We start from the raw sequence: 22,424 nt of genomic DNA on the forward strand, positions 1-22,424 counted from the left end.
GCAGTTTCTGACTGCTTCCATACTTTTTGGGACAGTTTTTATGACGCAGAAACAAAACTACTAGTGTATTTAACATTTTGCGGACCGCTCACGAGATTTCTCGTGTTTCGCGTTTCGTCTGTTACGGATGGTACTCGAAATAACTCGTTTTTTCTACACTTGATGGTTAAATTCTTGGTCTACCAAGAATCTCACAAGGCCTACCGATGGTTCGCCTTCGTCTCATCCACACCGAAGGTAACGATCCCATTCATAATATCCGAGCGAATGAAGCGTACAAGTTTGCCCCCAAACGTGCGGTCCTTAATTTGTTAAGTACATTTCTAAGCTTGGATCATGATGTTGAATTATGTAGTCAATTTTGCCATCAATCGTTGATAATGATAGTTGATACTATATTTGAAAGCAAACATTTATCACACAATTACCTCAAAACAACGAGACGCGATCAACGGAGAATCAAATCTTCTCCACATAGCGAGTGGTTTTATTTTGTCGGTATCACATTATAATTCCGTACTCCAGACTCTTAATTACCGTTCTTGAGACATTTCCGATTTTCCCCACCAGTCATGAGAGAGTTAGCAATCATTGTAGATCTCAGATTGTGTTACACTGTCAAACTGTCATAACACTGGATCTTCTGGACCCCTGAAAAAAACCACTTGTGATAGATCTTTGCAAAACCCAGAAAACGACCGTAGCGCCTTATAAAACAAAAAAAAATCGACGCGGAATCCGTTACAATCCACCTTTTTATGAAACCTCGACACAATGTGTGATCACTACGGGTTAAAATTGCAAAACGCATTCGATTAACAATACAGTTCTAGGAAAAATTAAACTTCTTCGATGACAACTATACATTCTGAGTTTCTTTTTTTAAATTAATCGAATATTGCTTTTAGGTCTCTATAAACTAACAAAAAATTTTCCGCAATCCACAGGAAAAAGCTGACGCTCCTGCCCGGCGACCAGTTCGTTCGAATCGCCATCACCGAAGCCTCCCGAGAGGTTGACCTCGCCATCAACCAAACGATTGCTAAGCTCTTCTCCGGTAGTTCCAACCGAACACAGCACCACGGAGATTTGTTCCGCATTGTTCGTTTCCCGAGTGGTCCCGCCCGAGAGCTAGCCCGTGCCGCTGAAGTCTACGAGCGCACCCTGGTGAACATCCGCAAGCACGTCGATTCCGGCAGTAGTTTAACTACCAACAAAACCGATTTCAACTACAACGATCTACTCTCGCCGGACTATCTGGATCTGTTGGCACAGCTGTCCGGGTGTATGGCTCATCGAGTGACTCCGAACTGTACGGATTTGTGTTTCCACGCAAAGTTCCGGACGTTGGATGGATCGTGTAACAACTACAAGAACCCCAGCTGGGGATCCTCCCTGACCGGGTTCCGTCGGTTGTTGCCACCGATTTATGAAAATGGGTTCAACATGCCGGTTGGGTGGAACAAGACTAGATTGTATCAGGGATTTTCAAAACCGAGCGCCAGACTCGTGTCGACCAGTTTGATTTCGACAACGGAAATTACCCCGGACGATAGAATTACCCATATGGTTATGCAGTGGGGGCAATTTTTAGATCACGACTTGGATCATGCGATTCCATCGGTTAGTTCGGAAAGTTGGGACGGTGTCGATTGTAAGAAGACGTGCGAGTATGCTGCACCCTGCTACCCGATTGAAATTCCCGAGAGCGATCCAAGGGTGCACAATCGACGCTGTATTGATTTTGTCCGCTCGAGTGCGGTTTGCGGATCGGGAATGACGTCCATCTTCTTCGGAACCGTACAGCCGAGAGAGCAGATAAATCAGCTGACCGCGTTCATCGATGGGTCGCAGGTTTACGGTTATACGGAAAGTTTTGCGAGGGATTTGAGGAACCTTACGACCGATGATGGGTTGCTGCGGGAGGGACCACATTTTCCGAAACAGAAATCACTGCTACCGTTTGCGGCTCCTACAGACGGGATCGATTGTAGAAGAAACTTGGATGAGAGTACGGTGAATTGCTTCACCGCGGGTGACATACGAGTTAACGAGCAGTTGGGGCTGCTAACGATGCATATCATTTGGTTCCGGGAACACAATAGAATTGCCGGGGAGTTTAGGAAAATTAATCCACAATGGGACGGGGATAAGATTTATTTCGAGAGTCGAAAGATTGTTGGAGCAATGATGCAGCACATAACCTACAAGCATTGGTTGCCGGAAATTATTGGTGAACGTGGAATGGCTCTGTTGGGAGAGTACCAAGGATATGATGCTGGGGTGAACCCATCTATTGCGAACGAGTTTGCGACAGCGGCACTGCGTTTCGGACACTCACTAATCAACCCAATTCTGCACCGGCTAAACGAATCATTCGAACCGATCGCTCAAGGTCACATTCCACTGCACAAAGCATTTTTCGCTCCGTGGCGGATAGTATATGAAGGTGGTGTTGATCCGCTACTTCGTGGACTGATTTCTGTGCCGGCTAAGTTGAAAAAGCCAAACCAGAATCTGAATTCAGATTTAACAGAGAAGTTGTTCGAAACGGCACACGCTGTGGCGTTGGATCTGGCAGCAATCAACATTCAACGTTCGAGGGATCATGCCATGCCAGGATACAATGACTATAGAAAGTTCTGTAATATGAAGGCGGTCGATTCGTTTGAGGAACTAAAACAGGAGATCACAAATGGTGCGATTCGTGACAAACTGAAAGAATTGTACGGTAACCCGGATAACATTGACCTATGGGTTGGTGGTATTCTGGAGGATCAGCTCCCTGGTGCAAAGGTAGGTCCGCTTTTCACCTGTTTGCTTGTGGAACAGTTTAAAAAACTCCGGGATGGCGATAGATTTTGGTATGAGAATGATCAATTCAAACCCGAGCAATTAGCTCAGATCAAGAAGGTTACGTTGGGACGGGTGCTCTGCGACAACGGGGATAATATCACTCGCACAACAGATAATGTGTTCGTGTTACCCGCTAAACAGGGAGGCTACAAACACTGCGATGAAATCCCACAGATAGACTTCGAGTACTGGGTGGATTGCAGCGAATGTTCACGACATCACAAACGATACACACCGCTTGTGAGACAACGAAGATCTATCCGAGCTAAGCGGGACATTGACTCACAGCTTGCCGCGAAACCCGACCCAGAAAATCACCTGGATGACAACACCTTTATTGACGACGACATGAACGAGGAACGAATCGAAGGACTCGAATCTTTGATCGAAAGCTTCCAGAAATCGATGAAACAAATGCGGCGGAAAATTCGCAAATTGGAACAGCAGTGCTCGGTCACTGCGGCCGCCAACAGCAGCCAGTATCTGATGAAGGGAAAGCCTCACGGACACTGCGTTGACAGCAAGGGGATCAAGCGGTTGAATAACGAAATATGGATGCGAGATGATTGTACCAAGTGCGAATGCGAACATCGTCAGATAAGCTGCGAAACGGAGAAATGTGCCGAATTGATTTGTGAGAACGGGCTGGTTCTGATGCAGGAGGATGGCAAATGTTGTCCCATCTGCTCGGTCGATGATAGTGGACCTTCAATGGATGCCAAGAGCGTACAATGAATAACGATTTTTGGTGTCCGAAGACAATGAGCTAGGACTAGAATTTGCGAATTATTAGATTAGATTAGAAATTAGACTTTGATGCCAAACTGTGAACTGACATGCTAACTCGTCTTAGGAGTTGGCAGCATCTTCTCAGATTGTAGTGAAACTTTGTGGGAATAAATCATTTGGTCATTTAGGCAACTTTGCATACCTGAAAGGGTCAAAGTTTTTCCTTATTTTTTACAAAAATTATAACTTAAAAACTATAACACAAACAAAATATTAGTCAAAAAACCAAATCTGAGAAATTGTTCAAATTTTTATAAAAAAAATACCTTTTTTTTAAACTACACTGGGAAAAAAATATTTTAAAAATTGAAACTCTTTTTTTTTAAAAATTTTCTTCTTTAAATTGTCAAAAAATTATATGAATAGTTGAATAGTATGGAGAATCCTGAAAAATAATGTTTTACTCGTAACATTTTATTTGCGTAAATTCTCGCGTTTGGTATGATCTTGCCGAATAGAAAAAAGTTTGCAGAGCATGTCAATCGCGATAATTTACACACAAAATGCTACGAGTGGAACATTAATAGTAGTTTTTCGAAGAAAACATTAGAAAGTTGCTGTTAGGAAAACTCTTTCACTGTAACAGTGCCCTTCTTCCGATGTATGGGTGACTTGTTGTCGATTATATGGATTATTCTTATATTTTTTTATCAGAATTCAAAATAAAAAAAAATGTTTAGAGAAAAATGAATTTCAATTTTAAAATAATATTTTTTTCAGTGTAATTAGTTTTAATTTTTTTTTTGTAGAGACGAATGAACTCTCTGAGTTTAAAGTCTCTTTAATTCAATACCGTTACCGTTAATTTTTTTTCTAATTTTTAAGAAAAATCAAATTTCAATAAAAACTTCTGTCTTCAAAACTATAAGACCTACAGTGTCAGAGAAAGAAATATAGGATAATATTTAAAGTTTTTTATACTTTTTTTTTAAATAAGTTCAACTTTAGGACCTTCTTCTTCTTCATCTTCTTCCTAAATGGGTCTAACGTTCCTAAAGGAAATTCGCCGTCTCAACGTAGTATTACTTGCGTCATTTTTATTAGAACTTAGTTGAGATTTCTGTGCCAAATTACACGCCTTGAATGCATTCTGAGTGGCAAGCTCTAGAACACGCGTGACCACAGTGCAAGTCGGAGAAAATTTCTTTGACGAAAAATTCCCCCGACCAGACCGGGAATCGACCCCGAACCCCCGACATGATAATGTGTAACGCTAACCACTCGGCCACGGAAGCACTTAACTTCAGGACCTACCAAATTTTAATCAGAGAATGAAATATTGTAATGCACAACTTCAACTACTAAACAATTTTGACAATCAGAGCACCGTTCCTATAGAATTAAAGGGTGTACTGTTTAAAATCCGCACACACAAAGTTCATTCTCAATATTCGAGTTTTCAACTGATTATCACAAAAATGTCAGTGAGTACAAAAGGAAAAAATAAAAGCCCCCGCAGACTGCAGACTTTTTTACAGCCGATAGTTTGGTCAGGTTGGGTTGCTAGTGCACACACCGAGCCAACCAAACAGTCGGGTTGGTTAAGAGTGCGCACACTAGCCAACTGTCGACCGAATATTCTCGAAATACTGTATTTAATTCGTATTTGACAACGGAGAAGAGAACGATGAAGGAAAATCAAAAAGAGATTCAGAGAGCATTGGGTGCATCCCATTCGCAGTGATTCGCACGGCACGTATATCGGATGCCAAAATTGAGAGCGAATTGAACTATCGACCGATAAACAATCATCGTGTGTGCGTAGCTCGATGCTGGCCAGTAATGATTAAACGGACGGCCGATAGTTGACAGACAGAATCGTTTGAATGCAATCGGGAAGCCTATCAAACATTTGTATCGGCCGGTAATGAATCGGTGTAGTGTGCGCATATGCATATCGCTCCATACTGATTAAGTCATTCGACCAATCTCTCGACCAACAGCCAAGAGGTTCTGCACGACCTCAGTAGCGACAGTTTTGTTTTTTTTTTGCATTTTAACCATGCTTTCTTCATTCCTTCTACATTCTCTACCATTTTAGGTCGTTTTAGAAGGTGTCCAGTATTTTTCTATTGGGCGCAGTTCCAAAGTATTTGGGGAGCTCAGATCTTTCGGCACGAAATCGACATCATTTTCCTTATCTCACTCTAACACGTCCTTCGTGTAGCGGCATGATGCCAAATGAGGGCAGAAGATTTTTTTTTGTCTTTTTCATAGTGATTTTCTGCCTTAGGCTGGTTCATCTCTTGAAACGTTGAAGAGGTCATACGGCTGTGCATTCAGCAGAATTTTCTGAATCCATGGGTGTCTGATTGACTCTGATTCAAGTGCAGAGACGGCGCACAGTGGTCCCTCAGAAATTCTAGGTGGCATTAAATAGAAAAATGAATGGAAATGCCTTGAAATTTGGTGTATGAGGGGTTTCGAAGGTGCTGAATCTATTTTTGAGTCATTTTGGTTATGAACTCCAAAGCAAGGACTGGGGGAAGGAGTAAAATTTGAAATTTTCGGAAAAAACACGTGTGGGATGTCTAAATATATGTTTTCAAACTTCCTGAAAACGTTTTCAATATTCTTTTTACCCAAACCCCAAAAGGGAGTGCAGGGGGAGGGGATAAAATTTTAAAATAATTGAAAAACACGTGTGGGGTATCAAAATATTTTTGGTATTTTTTCGCAAAGTAATCGAAAGTGGCCAGAAGTCATAAAGGAAAAGTGTAGAGGAGACCCTATGGGTATGGGTTCCGATAACAGTATGCTCCAGCCCGTAGGTAAGTCTGGAATTAACGATCGCGTTCCCGACGTTGAGTCTGGTGTCTCTGTTGGCGTTCACATGCCGGCTTGCCTGGGATTTGAGGAGATTGATGCGACTACGACAATCTTCTTTCACTTCTTTTCAGTGTGGACCGAAGGATAACTTTCTCACGTCGAGGATTTTTAGCGTATTCCACCATATGCCATTGATTTTTATTGGTGCGTTCAGGATTCAATGGTTTGAACCGCATATGTGTGTGTACTCACTCTTGGTTGCCGATAGTTGGAAACCGGCGGAGGAAGCCTATCATGCCGCTCACGATACGACTTGAGAGAGTTTTCGTCTATGGGCTTTGACTGTTGCCATCGCAACCATTAATACTATATCATCCGCATAGACGAACATCCAGATTCCCTCCGGAAGATACTCGAATACACCGTCCATCAAGATTAGAAAAAGGGTCACGGCGAAGACGGAACCTCGAGGGACACCGGTCTCTTCGTTGAATGGTCTGGATTTGTGATTACCGATCATGACTTGAAAGGAGCGTAGGATCAGGATACCTTTGATAAAATGTAACATGTGGCCACTAATACCCCAGTTGGAAGGTCGTCGTAACTCTGGTGGTGTCCAAGCTCGATTATAGGCTTTAGAGATATCGACAGTTGCCATTTCAACGTAAAGGTTTCTCTTCCTTGCCTCGTCCAATGCTTGATTTAGCGTAGCCATGTATATAGTTGTACCACATTCTGGGCGAACCGCGTGTTGTCGAGGATCTATTTGCTGTATAGATATTGCGTCAATCTACGGTTGACCATCTTTTCCATAACCTTGCAGGTACAAAATGTGACAGGAATAGGACGGTAATCTTCAGGGTCTCGTCCGGTCTTGTTGTTTTTTTATGGGAATCACCAAGTTTTGCGAACATTCCTGGAGGAACTTGCGTTCGACCCAGATACGGTTAAAGATGTCGAGCAGCCTAATATTTCCGCGTAAGGTCAGTCTCTTGATTGAAACGGCTGGTTTAGAAGCAGGTTGGGGTCAATGTTGAATATTTCAACACTGGATATCGAGTCTCGTGATCCGTCATTTTTCTTTACGAATTCAGTAGGGTACCCGTCCAGAGTCGATAGGGATAGAAGTATTTGCTTAGTATGTCGGATACAGCCACTGGGTCCATAACCGTCCATAACTGGGTCTTGTTTGAGGTGGTGAGAGCAATTCCTTGACATCTTCGCTTCCCGGATAGAGGGTTTACTCATCCCCAGAGCTCCGCCGAGAAGTTGGCTTCAATTTTGTTATAGAGATCGGGTCAGGATCAATTAGGTATGCTATGCTGATACACTACCCAGTTCGCTTGATCATATAACCATCGGGTCCGCAAGGTGAGTGTAACAGGCTTGCCATCACAGCGGATGATGACAGCGGATTGGGTAGTGATCGCTTCCCATCGGGTCATTATGAGTCAGCCACAAAAGCCGACGGCTGGTAAAACTCAAATCGAGTTTCGGTTTGGCTACGAACGAAAGTAGGGGATCCATTGATCAAGACTACGAGGTCTAACTCGTCTGTAGCCTCGAGTACGTCGATTTCACGGCGATTCCGTTTATAACGGTTAAGCACTAGGGGGACCCCAGCTGCCCAGGGCTGCATCCAATAATTTGACTCCCACGGTGTCCTGTGAGGGATACGGGACGAAGCCCGCTCGTTCGTCTAGCTTGGTGTTTTCGGGTGTCGAGAGCGATCTGCCGGTTCTGGTCCTCTAGAGACTATCGCACCAGCAGTTTCCATTTCCGTTGATTTCTTGGATAAGTTGTTTCGAGTGATGGTGCTGGCAACCGGCGGGATAGGAATGTTCGAAGCAGCCAGGGCAGTTTTCAATGATGCAATTTGTTCTATATCTAGTAGCTGTTGGTCTTTATTCTAGAGCCCTTCGAATAATTCGTCAATTTGACGGTTGTACTTTTCAGCCTTCTTTCGCATGATCCCTATATCGTTGTCTTTTTTCTCTGTATCAACTAAGAGTCGGTCGAACTTATCGTTGAGTTCAGCAAATCGAGCATCGTTCCCTTCTACAATTACTACAGCTGCGGACTTGGTTCGATGATTAGCTTCATACATCCTTCGAGCGTTTGGATAACCGACTCCTTGATCCACGATCAAGTGCTGCATGTCGACTTCCTTCAGGTAGACCGGGCACTTTTTGCTTGAAACTGGATGCGTGTCGTTCTTGCAGTGTTTACAGTAAGCCTTCTTGTGACACGGCATCTCCGACGTGCTGGCATAATTACCACAACATACACCGTAGATTGGGCCTGCCGTACATCGCTTCCGAGGGTGTCCATATTCGAAGCAACCGTAGCACATCATTGGCGTAGGATAGTAAGGTCGGGTACGTGCTCTTATGCACCCAAAAGTTACCCTTGCATCCTTTCTACCATTTTTTTCTGCGCCAGCTTGTCTCCCGAACGCACACCAACCAAGTTTTGTTTTAACGGATATTGGGCCGCAACCGATTCCTTCACGCAACTTCAGCGAAGTTAATAATCTTACGTGTTCTCATCCGATGATCATCTGTGAAACCACGTCAGTATATCTTTTAACTGGTAGATCTCGAAGATGTGGAAACTTTTCTGCTAACGCCTCATAGCACATCAAATGCTTTGGATGTTCCAACTTATGCCTTTAATTCCCAAGCGATCGACTACTTCTACTTCTAGGAGTCTCGAGCTGGAAGCTTCGTCCAGAAATGTTAAAAAAGGTGGTTTGCTTCCCGTTTCCGATTATGGCACTATTCGTATAATTTTTCTTGGAATTTTTTTAAAAATACGTTTATAAGAAAAAATGAATTTCAACTTTAAAAAAATCCAGTGTGATTAAAAAATTATGTTTTGCAGTAAAATTTGAATAATTTCCTACGTTTCCTTCTTTGATCAAAATTTTTCAAGTATCATAGATTTTGGGTTATATTTTTGTGTAAAACAAATAAAGAAAAAAACTTTTTGGCCCTTTTCGAAAAGGAGTCTAATTATTTTTTGAAGATTTCAAGTATGCAAAGTTGCTTAAATGACCAATAAATCTTTACACCCACAAAGATTCACTGCAATCTAAGATGGTGCTGCCAATGGCCAGTCGAGTTGGCACGAAACTCGTCAACTACATTGTGCAAGCAAAAGGAAAGTCATGTGGCTTTCCCAGCAATTCTTATTTGTAAACCAAATCTGTATGCCAAATAGAACCTATGATAAAACTAACAATTGATGCGTTGACTCAAATCATCAACACTGTGAACGAAAAGGTGAAAGTTGAATAGCATTTTCTTCCGACTATCTTCAAGCTCTTCGTTTGTTTGAAAGTTTATAGGCCAGTAGTCGTGAAATATAAGGATTCAATTTTGTACTCTCACATATAATAGTTATAAAATTTTATGAGATGATACTGCAGGATACTTATATCACTAAAACATTAATTTAGTTCAAGTTGAAAAAAAAACGGATTTAATGTGACAAAATCAAAGAAAAACGAATCCAACGTAGAAAATCTGACACGCTCAATTAGACCAGCTACTCGAAAATCTAGAACGGAAAAATAGGTTGTCAACATCAGTACTGTTAGAGGTTATTTGTAAATACAACGTATTTAGGGAATATATCGAAACACTGTGACCCAAGTCTTTTATCAGGAACCATTACTCTACATTCTCAAACAATTTTGAAATACTACCGGATTCCTATCCTAAGAACCATCGGTCAAACGATAATAGTGAAAGATACGGACCTACGCCGTGATAAATTAGCATCAGTAAGTCTCCTCATCAACGTACATTGCATTTAAATTGAAAAGAAAATTAATATGTAAATCTACTATCCAAAACTCGAACCATGTTTAATCGTTGAAACATACGAATTGACGAACACGAACGTGGCACAACTAATAAAACTAAACAAGACATGGAATTGTCATCAAATTAATTATAACAGTAGCAAGTTCAAAACTAGTTTTACCAACAACAACAAAAAAGGTGATTCACATTGAAAATGAAACTGCAACCATTGCATTGCACAAAACAATACAACAAATTTGAATCAATAAACATGATTACAACTTTTATCCTCTTTTCGAATTGCTATCGGATTTTTTTCTTAAATTTTACTACACGCTGAAAGAAAGCCCTCCGCCAATTACTATTCCTTTGGCTTACCACCCCCGCTACCGATGTACTTTGTGTGTTGTCCCCTGGCGATGACCGAATTATCTTTCTTGTGCCGTAGCTCACACTCTAGGAAGGCCAAATTCTTCCCAGCCCGGATAGTGTTGGCATCGATAACAACATCGTCACCTTCCCGCGCGGCCTTCAGATACGTCACGTGGATATCGACCGACACCCCGGGCAGGCAGTTATCTTTTGTCATCAGTGCGTACGTTGTTACGACGTCTACAATGGTCGCGGTGAACCCACCGTGCAGTCCACCCGCCCGGTTGAGATGTTCTTCGGCGACTTTGAATTCGGCCGTACATTTCCCATCACCTCCGCTGACCATTTTGAGCTGTAAATTTAGCGGGCGGCGTTAGAATGTGCTCGTTTTAAATCGAAGGATTTTTTTTCGTTTCCATTATTTGAACAATCTTACAGTATTTGGCACTAAATTTATTTCATAAACCCGTTGTACTCTGACCGAAATTTGCCACCTCACTATCGTTTCAATTTAGCGTCATCTACTGCCCTCATCAGGAGTCAATTCGATAGCGACTATACGAAGGTGACATTCTCTTCATTGAGTGCAAAGCCATACAATTTCACTTCAATTGAACCATCGTCACTCAATAATGAGTCTATCGCTTTTCAACATGCTGCAAACTTGTGCAGACTGAAAATAGTGCTACTCTTTCTTCACGCTCAATAAAGAGAATATCACTTCACCATCATACAATCTCGCTATTCTTCACGTCCATTTCTTTCATTCCTCACACCGAAGCGAACTTATCAAATCGTCAAACGAAAGCGAATGGCAGGATTTTTTTAATTGTAACAAAGAATATACTAGTCGTTGCAATTGCAACAAGACATTTAGAGAATATGCTCGTGTGATTTAGCCACGACTTAATATTGGTTACACTTTGTGCATAAAAGCAGCATTACAGTTTACTTAAAATGTTCAAATTTCTAATATTTCTCAAATCTTCAAATCTGGATGAACAATTGACGAATTTACGCAAAGCCGAATCAGCTCATGCGACACTTACATTAGAGCTCAGAACTACAAAAGCGATTATGTTTGTTTATTCTGCGCACTCGAAAGCGCGATTCAGTCGTGATTATTTTCATTAATTTCTATTTAGGTAACCGATTATTACTTATGGTATTATCTAACAATACAAGTCACTATGGAAATGTCCATTTTATAAAATTTTTCTTGGTTTTTTATGTTCTGTATTTCGTCATGCCATATCTTTCATTTCTGTACTGGGGTGTAAAATCAAAGTCTCGATAACGAGGGGGTTTTGTTCAGAGTAGAAGGTTTGGGCGTTAATATTTCTCTACCGGATGAACGAAGTGATATGAAAATAACATTATTAGAAAGATAAAAGATCTACGAGAGATTTTTTTCCATATTGGTCATAAAAACTAGTTTCAATAGCTCAAAACTGCTTCGAAAGTAAACTATTTAAATCATTATAAATAGCGATAGCTTCTCAAAAATTGAATTTCATTCTCGATTGGCATGCGGTTGATGCATGATGGCTAACCCCTGTCAGTCTCTTTTACTGCCGTGATGAACGGACATGCAAGATCGTTTGCTTTTTGAATGCAACCAAGAGGTAGAATATGATTTCGCGCATATTTGGGCAGTAAACTCGGTGTTCTCGTGATGATTTTTATATCACGAAAAAGATATTTCAGATGTACGGAGGATTGAATAAGCTTTTCTTGATGATTAAAATGTCGAACATCAAAAAGAGACCTCAAACAAAAGAATATTCTTTCGTATATATTTGAACAGGACGCAATACAATTCCAAGCGAAAACAAAATATCCATTCAATCATTGATTGAGAATTGATTTAGATGCAATTTCAAACAAATGATTGCTATGCCAATGGTAGTCCTACGTTAACCTAGCGGTTATATCACAGATATAGCCAGCTACTAGTTGTTTCGTTGTTGGCGGAAAAAGCTGTAGATTTGAAAAACGACACCCTTCAACAACTGGAAGGTCAGGGTTTAGTTTTCATGAAGTCCCGTTCGTAAGCTATCGAGCGCATCAACCATGTCGGAATTTTGTCAAGGAGTTAAGTTTTTGTTGAGAAAGCGAAACAAAAAAGCCTTGGAATAAATTTAAAATTTGCGGTCAACGATGGGGCAGATATGTTTAACACATTGAGTCCCGTGTCGTTATTGTTCTCCCAAAGATATTTATTTGATAAGATTTATTTGAGTCACATTTCGACATCCAAAAATAAACCATATTTTATTTATTCTCTTATTTTGTAACTGTCAGTTCAAGTAACCAACGCGTGAAGATTTTGTGATTTCTTGTTCGTCCTATCTAATATTACAATAAATGCGTTTCATGTTTAGATAAGTTTGGAGGGAACATCTTGGTGACCCGCCCCGGGTGTCACCCGGTCACCCTACGCCACTGGATGTGAGCCATAGTTTGGGCCCCGATCTCGATGTTTACAAAAATATCCAAATAGAGGTAAAAATGACCAATTAATCGAGTCGCATTACAGGTCTGTCCGATTAGCTAAATGCAAATGAATTAAATGCAACTTGCTGTATCATGAACAAGTTTTTGTTTCGAAAATCTAGCCAATTCTCTTCAATGAAAAAAGAAGCTGATTAGGTATAAGAAAATATATCACGCCATGCAATTTTTTTTCCTCTCGAATAAATAAGGTACCTAATGTTCATTTACTTCCTGATAATAATAAGTAAAAACATTGCTAAATTGACTTTTTCCCTATTTTTAGTTGTATGAAGAAAACATTTTGAAAATGAATCCATTATTACATACAACCGCACATAAAATTTAGTTCCATGTACAAGCTTTATTAAATGTATGTGCGCGGCTAGATTGCAAAAATATGTGTGTCACAGAACTGCGGTTTGTCACTGTCATATATTTGGGCTACTATGACAAATAGTATATCAGAGTGTTTTGGCGATCAAAGCATATTACAAGTCAGCGCACCATGAGCGTCAAGACGAAAAATCTCATGCCACTTGATGTAATGGAAGTTTACACGTTTACCAGGATACATTTGTTTACGTTGAACTACCTGAATGCCATACTAAAATAAAATGTCAAAACTTCGAGGAGAACAATAGTGCGCTACACATACGACGTCTCGTCACCTTGAAGTCAACGTAAAAGAATGAAATGTCAATTATTCTCCCATGGGAATCGTATGGTAGCATTCACATACACAATCACCGGCAACTTTGACGTCGGCAAAATAAGTCCAAGAGTTGACAGAACGGTGACGGTGACGCTGTATGTGTAGTACACTTATAAATGAGTCTAAACATACTTTCAAATATGCGAACTTCGATATCGGGCAGAAATTTCAACGAAGAAAGAAATTTCTTAATTGTTTTAGCATGTAGTGATTGTTCAAGCTATAGTCGGTTATATATTCCGTTGCCTAAATGATTTGCTATCGCTCACACGTTATCGCGTGTAGTGATCCCCGATTTTTGAAATTAATCGTTCATCAACTAATCGGATACTTTTCAGCAGTTTGTTATTCGATACGATTAATCGCCCCAAATAATCGATTAATCGATTAATCGTCATACTGAAAGCAATAATAAGTTAGACTAATATTTCAAATTTGTTAGAAAGCCATCTGGAATCAAAAACGTATTCATTCCGCCTGAAAAACAATTATTATCTTTTACGCTCCCCTAAACTCGTAAAGGAAGGTCAATTCGCGTTGACGGCATTGAGCTTCGTTTACGAGTTAAGGGGAGCGCCGTCATTGGTTGATTTTCAGGATAAAACTGCAGTGGCCGTACTTTTTTTGACGTAGGACTACGTCTTTCATTTCTATACCGGGGTGTAAAATCAAAGTTTCGAAAACGAAAGCGTTACGCCGGAGACCGAGATTTTGAGCGTTAATAGCTCCTAAACAACTGAACGAAATGGTATGATAAACACTTCATTCGAAAGATAAAATGTCTACGCGTTCTATACTTGTTACTTTTTGATCCAAAAACTTGTTTCAATAGTCTTAAAATTGCTTTCAAAACAGGCTATTGAAATCACCAATCGGTATATAAGCGAGCGCCACTCGGAAATCCACTCAGTTCTAATTGAACAGCGATTGGAGCATGTTGTCGCTGTTGTGGTGAAACTCTTCGTTTATCATGAAAGCGCGGATGAACGGTGTCACCAAGAGCCTGTTTGTGCACCCTAGGCCAGAAGGGAATCCATCAGGAGGAGAGTGATGCCACAAACGGTTCCCCGGGAAGACATCGCTACACACACATACACGCGCAGAATTCTTTCCGTTTGGATGCCATTCAGCATCGAGAAAGTTCCAGAAAGATCTAATCATTTCTGGAAAATAATCTGCCAGTTCCTCTGGGAATTTAAAAATACATTCATGTGAAAGAGTTTATTTGAATGTTTTCTAACCATATAACACAGCGATCAAATACATTTGATTTTGTAATTTTTCAACCAAGTGTAATTCGCAGGAAAGCTTCTGAAGATTATTCTTCCCCATCAGTAGGATATTTCCGTATCCAATATTGTATGCGTACGCAATCGATTATTGCTCAGTCGCCGAAAGTTTCGAGCTCAGAGAGTTCATTCCCCTCTAGTTTGCCTTCCAAATTGCCATCGTAAACCACGCCTTCTCTCGATTCAATCACGCACAAAAAGCATACTTAAGCGATATTCTGGTGGTGAGACGCATTCATTTTTCGTGAGGACATCGACAAGACAACATTGTTGCTGAGGGTGCTGGACAGCGAAGGATCGAGATCTGCCCTGAAACGCAAACAGTTTGTTTGAAACTGTGAGGGAGCACAGAGAAGCCGATCCTTCAGGAGAAGAGAAGATGACCATCGAAGCAGCCGCTACACACACACATACACGCACGGAATTCTTTCCGTTTGGATGCCATTCAGCATCGAGAAAGATCCGGAAAATAATCGATCAGTTCCTCTGGGAATTTAAAAATACATTCATGTGAAAGCGTTTATTTGAATGTTTTCTATCCATGTAACACTGTGACCAAATATGTTTCAACCAAGTGCTATTAACAGGTGGTTATCGAATTAGCATTAACCACTGGTGGGCTTCCAGTATCGAGGAAAATTTGGAAATATCTAATCGTTGCTGGAAAATAATCTGCCAGTTCCCCTTGGAATTGAAAATTACATTCAAGCGAAAGAGTTTATTTTAATGTTTTCTATCCATAAAATATCCATATAATACATTTGGGTTTGTGATTTGTTAATCAAGTACAGTTAGCAGGAAAGCTGGTAAAGATTATTCTTCAGAACAAGGTTTTTCGTATCCTATATTGGATGCATAACACCTTGTGCCTCCAACGTAACGCTCTCGTTTTCTCGTCCCCCAAATATTCATTTATTGATTCATTCAGAATGGATTTAGATTCAACTTCAAACAAATGATCTCTAAATCAACGATAGTCCAACGTCACCCTTGCGGTTATACCATAGATATAACCCACTTCCTGTTTTTTGCTCTGGGCTTGGATCGATTAATCGACGTAAACTATTCGTTCGCTTCGATTATTGGTTGTTCAGTATTCGTTCGATTAATAATCGATTTCTGTATGAAGTATTCGATTAATCGATTAATCGAACGATTATCGGGGATCACTAATCGCGTGTTCGACGTAGTATTTACAATAAATAAAATAAACAACAAATGAAAGCTTTGCTCGATGAAGATAAAGATAAAATGCAATCTGCGACAATCATCAATTCGTTCCGGACAATTTTGTCGCCTACTTGATTGTTCAAAGCATATTGACGAAGCTCAGTAACAGACATAGTGTTGCATCGTACTCCGTCAGTCACCATTTGAACAAGATTTTTGACAATAGGATGAGACTAGCGTGGTTCGTCAGTTGTCAGTGATATCAATGAAACAGTGCAGCTCTGGTGTGTCGTACATATAAATTTGATACGAAAATTTTTCTCGGTGTAAGCTTCTCAATTAATGAATGAAACATTTCATTCATCTCAAGATGAAATATTTCATTCTTCATAATGTCACAGCCCTGCATTCGAGGGCAAATGTCAAAACAACCGAGTGAACTTTGAAACACTGTTTTGGTTTTATGTCTGATACATATTCATCAAGGATATAATTATTGAATACCATTTTTATCACGTTGTATATAATTGGATACTGCTGATAGACATCGAGCAGGTAAGTACCCTTTTAACCATGCATCAAGCTACTTACCTGCTGTAAACACCTATCATAACCATTGGTTTTAGTCATGTAGCTTGAAACAGCACGTAGAAATTCGAGTCCCTTTTTCGCAGACATCCTTATCGACAATTCGACAATTGGCAGCCGGAAACTTTATTGTGGGAACTGTTACGTAAATCGACGCGTTCAAAACTGGATGTAAATCACTACTGAAATCGAAAATCAACAATCCTGCGCTCGAGTGATGGTTTCATTTTTGTTTTGATTCTACAATTTCGCGGCGTCGATAACTCGGAGGAGGAATCAAAGGTCGACGCAAAGCGTCGCTTCAACTGGATTTGTACACGGAAATTTCAATTAAGCCGTATAGAAGTTTGTCTGAGAAATAATTCAAACCATAACGGTGCTCATATACTGTTATAGATAAATATTTGTCGTTGACTTTACGTATGTGTAGTGCACTTAAAAAAAAGTCGTACCAGTATATCGTTGCATAGCAATTCAGAAATATTAGTGCAATCAAGCATTTCAGACGATGACCGCCGACAAAAAATATTTTCTTGATTTAATTTACGTAAAAATGTAAAATGTGAGAAGTAAAATAATATAAAAATGAATGAAAATTATTATCCAAACGGATCACAATTTTCAATTCTGTATTCCGTTCGATTTAAGTCCAATCGAGTGTAATATCATTCAAAATATTCAAATACTTAGAAGACATAATCCTGAAATCGAAAAGCAAATTTCGTCAGATCAAAACATCTCCACCGGCAATCTACACTTCTTTCTATCGTGACGCCTATAACGATTGGACTGCGAGTTCATCATCAGGGCCCGAAATCTTCGAAGGTGAAAAATGAAGACCGACCCTACTCTCCGTAGCTTCGCTTCGACTAGAACTGCTTCGGCAGTCGCCGTCAACAAAAAGTGAATTGACCTGAAAATGAATTGACTAGCGTTGAAAGCGAAGATGACTGATGAACTGGTCCAGCCAGTGGTTATTCTAACTGACGCGACTAATGAATATAAATCTGGCTCTTCATTCAACTGACTTCAATCCACATTTCTACCCCCCTAGGAACGAAATTGTTACCCGCGTACGCTTCTGATTTTTACGCCCATATAAAGAGGAACGAAAACTTGATTTCTGATGCAAGAACGTAGTTACCCCATTAATGGACGGTTTATTGTTTACCCATCGTGAACTCAAGCCAAAGAACATAAACAATTATCAGGTATGCTGTAAAGGTCCTCCGTTAGTATTAGTAAAAAGCGTGCAAAATAGCGCACGCTATTTTATACGTGTTAGTAATTTTCGTGTACGATACAAAAAAAAACTAGCTCACCTGTAGCTTATGTCGAACCACGTTGAGCTCAAACATCGATGCATGCATACGTGATACATCAGAGAGAGGAACGAATTCGTTTTGGGTAAGTCACTTCAAAATGCAATAAAGACAATTTGACTGGGAAGAATGAGATGAGATAGTCGAATCGTAGAGGCGGAAAGCGACTAAACGCTCGTCTGACTGTTTAGTCGTTTTGGCGGAGAAACTGTGTGAAGAAGCCAAAAGACATTTCCAACTGAATACGGATATAGTCAGTCAGTTAGTCAGTTGACTATTCTCAGTTGACTATGACTCTAACTTTGCCCTATCACGTATAGTTTGATCTGTTTTGGAATTTTGTTCTCTCCTATTGTCATTTGATCGAAGATGAGTATGCATATTTCAGATGTTCATACTCAGTGAGACAGCGAGACGAATAGACGAATGAGTGTGAGAGATAATGCAAAAACTAAGGGCCTCATTACCGTACACAGTTCACGGTGAAAACAAAATGACCGGCACGCCATTGAGCTACGTTTTACGATTTAGTGAAGCGTCAAAGATAATGGGTTTTCAGGCAGGATGAACATCTTCAAATAGAAATCAGCCATTCCATGCTAAACCGATGTAGTGGTTCTCAGATTTTCGTCAAAAGTGGTAGTTTTGTTCTTCATAGCAAATTATTAAACCAAATTTTTTTAATTTTTTTTTTTGTTAGGGTGACCATTTCCGAATTTCCATATTGGTCCGAAAAATTCTTTTTTTCGCATTTTTGCCAAAAATGACTTTTTTTACATAATTTTTGAACCACTGGACCAATTCAGATGTTAAAATATTAGATAAAATTAAAGTCAATTAGCTGGTCTTTTGTGGAAAAATACTACAGTTGCAGAAAATTTGAATTGTGTTTTCGTTATTATTGTATTTGTTTTTTCTAGTTTTCATGGTCTCGGGACCAAAGGCTATATTTTTTAATATTTTTCCTGGAAAGCTGTGGATTTTTTAAATAACATATCTCGAAACCAGGGAAGCATTTTTTTTCGTTTTTGAGTTATGATTTCTCAAAGTTAACCGATGGTCCAAAAAATCATTTTTCCCTATTTTCCCAAAAATGACTTTTTTTCAAACATTTATTACTTTTGAACTACTGGACCGATTCAGATGATCGACGTATCATATTAAAGCCTAGATCCTACAGCTTAAATACAAACATAGCCAGCTTTTTCTTAAAAAAAATAACACATTTATCGTTGAATTGGATTATAGTCACATACATCCAGTCTAGTCGCATAGAAATATTGAACGAAAACCGAAAACATGTTAACTTTGAAAAATCATAACTTAAAAAGGAAAAATAACACCTCTCTGGTATTTGGATATATTATGTGAAAAAAAAACCTCAGCTTTCTGGATAAAATATAAAAATCAATTATTACGAAAACAATTATTTTTTTATTTAGAGTGTCATATTTTTTAAAACAAGACTAGACCATTGGATTTAATTTGATATGTCCGTCATCTGAATCGGTCCAGAAGATCAAAAGTTATGATTTTTTGTAGCGGAAAAAATGGGGAAAAATGATTTTTTGGACCATCGGTTAACTTGATGATCATAATATAAATATTCTTCTGCCATTCACGTTCATATAAACACAAAATATGTCTGGGAAAATATCTATTAAAATGTAAAGTAAGACCATAAGGTACACGATTCACGGTACACGGATAGGTCTATGTTAATATATCTCCACGAACGGATATATTTCAAACTCATACCAGTAGTGTTTCCAAATATATCTCTTTATGATATTAGATAAAGATAAAAAAACAATTAATCAATTTCTTCGATTTCAGCCCATTCACAATGGAAATGAACGAGGTTGGTAGTCTCCAAATACCCGATCAAGTTAATCTACCATTTGCGATCTCCTCCTCTGGCGACAACTACGTCATAGTGACCAAGGGTAGCACCCAGATCCTACAGCTTAAATACAAACATATTAATGAGGATGGTGCCTTAAATTACATCCTCACGCGATTCGAATGTTCCAAGGATAAACCCACCGGACAACTAGCAAGCAAAGAAAAAGATGTTTACAACCTCAGCAACCGACTGGAGAAGGCCATAATAATGCTTGATCAAACAATAGTACCCAACATCGCCACGCTGAACATAAACAACGTTAGCGCTTCCGCTTCGCCACCTGGAATCTTCCAGGACTACAACAGTTGTCTGGTGGCCCATCTGACCAATATAGGACAACTCACTCTGCAGCGATATGATAAAAACCGAAACGAGTGGAACTCGTATGTGGATGTATCATCCGCCTGGATAGCGCACTTCTATGATAACAGCGTTTTCAGAGATTTTAAAAGTTTAGTACCTGCCGTGTACGAAGCGCTCATCACTAGCTTTTGTTGGCGCGACCAAGCTTTTCGACATGTGGCACATTTTGCGATAGGGACAAAATCTGCCAAAATAGCAATATACAGTCTACTGTCGGATAGCGTTCGAGTTCAGTATCTTGCGCAAACTTCCAATCCGGTGAGGAACCTCAAGTGGATCACTATCTCCGAAGATCGAAATCTTCTGCTGGCGGGGCTGCTGAATGGGAAAATAGTTTTATACAGTTTCAAAACGTTGCCCGATGGGGATATATACGATTTTGTGCAGCTGAACGATATTTGGGCGGACGCAGATGATTTGACCATTGGACACATAGAGTATGAGATTGATCACTCCAACCAACGGTTATTAGTGTTAATCGTAAAGGGAACGCATCTACTGGCATTTGTTTGTAGCTTACACGGCGAGGTTCGTTCTGTGGCCATTCAAAATATGAACAATTTCATGATCACAGGTGAATATTGTTTTCCTTAAAATTCAATCGATATGTTAATTTGTTACCTTTCTAGGTCTCCAACAACTCTTCAGTTACCGGTACATTTTGTGTACACTTCCCGGCTCGATGTTCTGTGTCGAAATCAAGTTCATCAAAACTGGCCAACTGGTGATCGAACACACTCCTATCCAAACCGATCTGAACACAAGTAAATTTTCGATTTACGGAGTGACTGCCAGCAAAAACCGCGCCTGTTGGTTGTTCGTTGGCTATCCGTCGAAAAGCTTTGACCATCTAAGTTTGCGCACTCCCACGGTTATATTCTTCTGCAAATTCAGCGTACAAGACCCAGTTAGGATATTACTTGAAAACCCAACACTCAGGATGACCGATTTTTATGATTGCGCCGAAGTGATCAGGTACAGTGGAAACCGGAATACCCAGACGCTGGGTGAACTGGGATCTCGTGCTGCATGTATCGCGAGGATGGATGATTCTTACGCTTATCAGCTGAAGTTGCAACTCATTCAGTTGGGTTCAAGATTCAGTCATTTCAAGAAGCGCTGCCAATCGATAGCGGACTCACTGCTGGGGCAATTTCAATTTGTGACGATGATGATTGATGCCATACATGCTGCTAAGGTTATTTATTATTTCCTCAACCTTTGCCAATCCGTCGGCGAACTAAGCTACATGCAACTATTGACAGTGCGCTGTTTACGGAATTTCCTGCGTGATTTTGCAGCAGGTGTCTTCCCTGGAGATTTCGAACATGTTCATATTACATTTAAACCCATCGTGGAAGAAATTGTCACGCGGACGAACGAATTACTCGCGAATGCCACCGTACAATTGCAGCAGGAAGAGTGCATGTTTTGTGGAATGACCATCTCGGACACGAATCAAGTGTGTTCACTCAATCATCAAACCTTTCGATGTTCAATCACTAAGCAGCAAATTCCGGTCAGGAACATTGAAACTGTTTGCAGTATGTGCGATCGCTACTCGTTGGACGTGGAAATACTGACGGAGATCTTCAACTACGATAGCGGGAATGTGCCAATATATTATCGTTATTGCTGTCTGTGTGATCTTCCATTTACCAAGCGTCTCATCGTGTGATCAATTGAAAAACAAAAATTGAAATAAATCAATTTTGAAATCATAACATCTCTATTGGTTCTTGAGTTCATAATGGGTCTTTTTTGGTTATCACTTTTGTAAATAACTTTAAAAAGTTGTAGGGGAAATAAGGGTAAAACCGACACCCTAAGGATTTCCAGATATATTTCCAGTACCTCCCATGTTTCTTCGACTCCAAATGGTTACAGAACTTTTCTTCAACTATTAATGAACCAATCTATAGTATCCGAAGATCATTTCTTGAGTAGAACTCGAGTTTTGATAGAATACAAAAATTGATGTTT

The 22,424-nt window shown here is 39.9% G+C and overlaps 3 protein-coding genes across 10 annotated transcripts in view; 2 read left to right on the top strand and 1 right to left on the bottom strand.

Annotated features, from left to right (window-relative positions):
• Positions 1-10,523, top strand: part of LOC129765280 (peroxidasin) — a 368,884-nt gene extending 358,361 nt beyond the window's left edge. For all 8 annotated transcript variants that reach the window (XM_055765418.1, XM_055765419.1, XM_055765421.1 and 5 more), the window contains one exon: positions 948-10,523. In XM_055765418.1, the coding sequence (XP_055621393.1) occupies positions 948-3,591 (2,644 nt within the window). In that variant the 3' untranslated portion in view covers positions 3,592-10,523. The remainder of the gene's footprint in view (positions 1-947) is intronic.
• On the bottom strand, positions 10,384-17,095 carry LOC129765299 (acyl-coenzyme A thioesterase 13-like). Its single transcript, XM_055765455.1, has 2 exons — positions 16,854-17,095; positions 10,384-10,947 (listed from the first exon to the last, which is right to left on the bottom strand). Exons 1-2 carry the CDS (start codon positions 16,938-16,940, stop codon positions 10,585-10,587), a joined length of 450 nt encoding a protein of 149 aa, XP_055621430.1. The 5' UTR covers positions 16,941-17,095; the 3' UTR covers positions 10,384-10,584.
• LOC129766943 (uncharacterized) lies at positions 16,692-22,119 on the top strand. The gene is made up of 5 exons (XM_055767540.1): positions 16,692-16,817; positions 16,889-17,195; positions 17,905-18,257; positions 20,009-21,015; positions 21,071-22,119. Exons 3-5 carry the CDS (start codon positions 18,211-18,213, stop codon positions 22,117-22,119), a joined length of 2,103 nt encoding a protein of 700 aa, XP_055623515.1. The 5' UTR covers positions 16,692-16,817; positions 16,889-17,195; positions 17,905-18,210.
• The last annotated feature ends 305 nt before the right edge of the window (positions 22,120-22,424 follow it).

The sequence above is a fragment of the Toxorhynchites rutilus genome, chromosome 2, assembly GCF_029784135.1.
Source record: "Toxorhynchites rutilus septentrionalis strain SRP chromosome 2, ASM2978413v1, whole genome shotgun sequence".
NCBI classification, from domain to species: domain Eukaryota; kingdom Metazoa; phylum Arthropoda; class Insecta; order Diptera; family Culicidae; genus Toxorhynchites; species Toxorhynchites rutilus.

Coding starts and splice junctions, on each gene's coding strand:
- LOC129765299 (XM_055765455.1), bottom strand. CDS start 16,940: ATGTCTGCGAAAAAGGGACTCGAATTTCTACGTGCTGTTTCAAGCTAC. Junction 10,948..16,853: donor ATGATAGGTGTTTACAGCAG/GTAAGTAGCTTG, acceptor CTAAATTTACAG/CTCAAAATGGTCAGCGGAGG.
- LOC129766943 (XM_055767540.1), top strand. CDS start 18,211: ATGCATGCATACGTGATACATCAGAGAGAGGAACGAATTCGTTTTGG. Junction 18,258..20,008: donor GAGGAACGAATTCGTTTTGG/GTAAGTCACTTC, acceptor CTTCGATTTCAG/CCCATTCACAATGGAAATGA. Junction 21,016..21,070: donor GAACAATTTCATGATCACAG/GTGAATATTGTT, acceptor TTACCTTTCTAG/GTCTCCAACAACTCTTCAGT.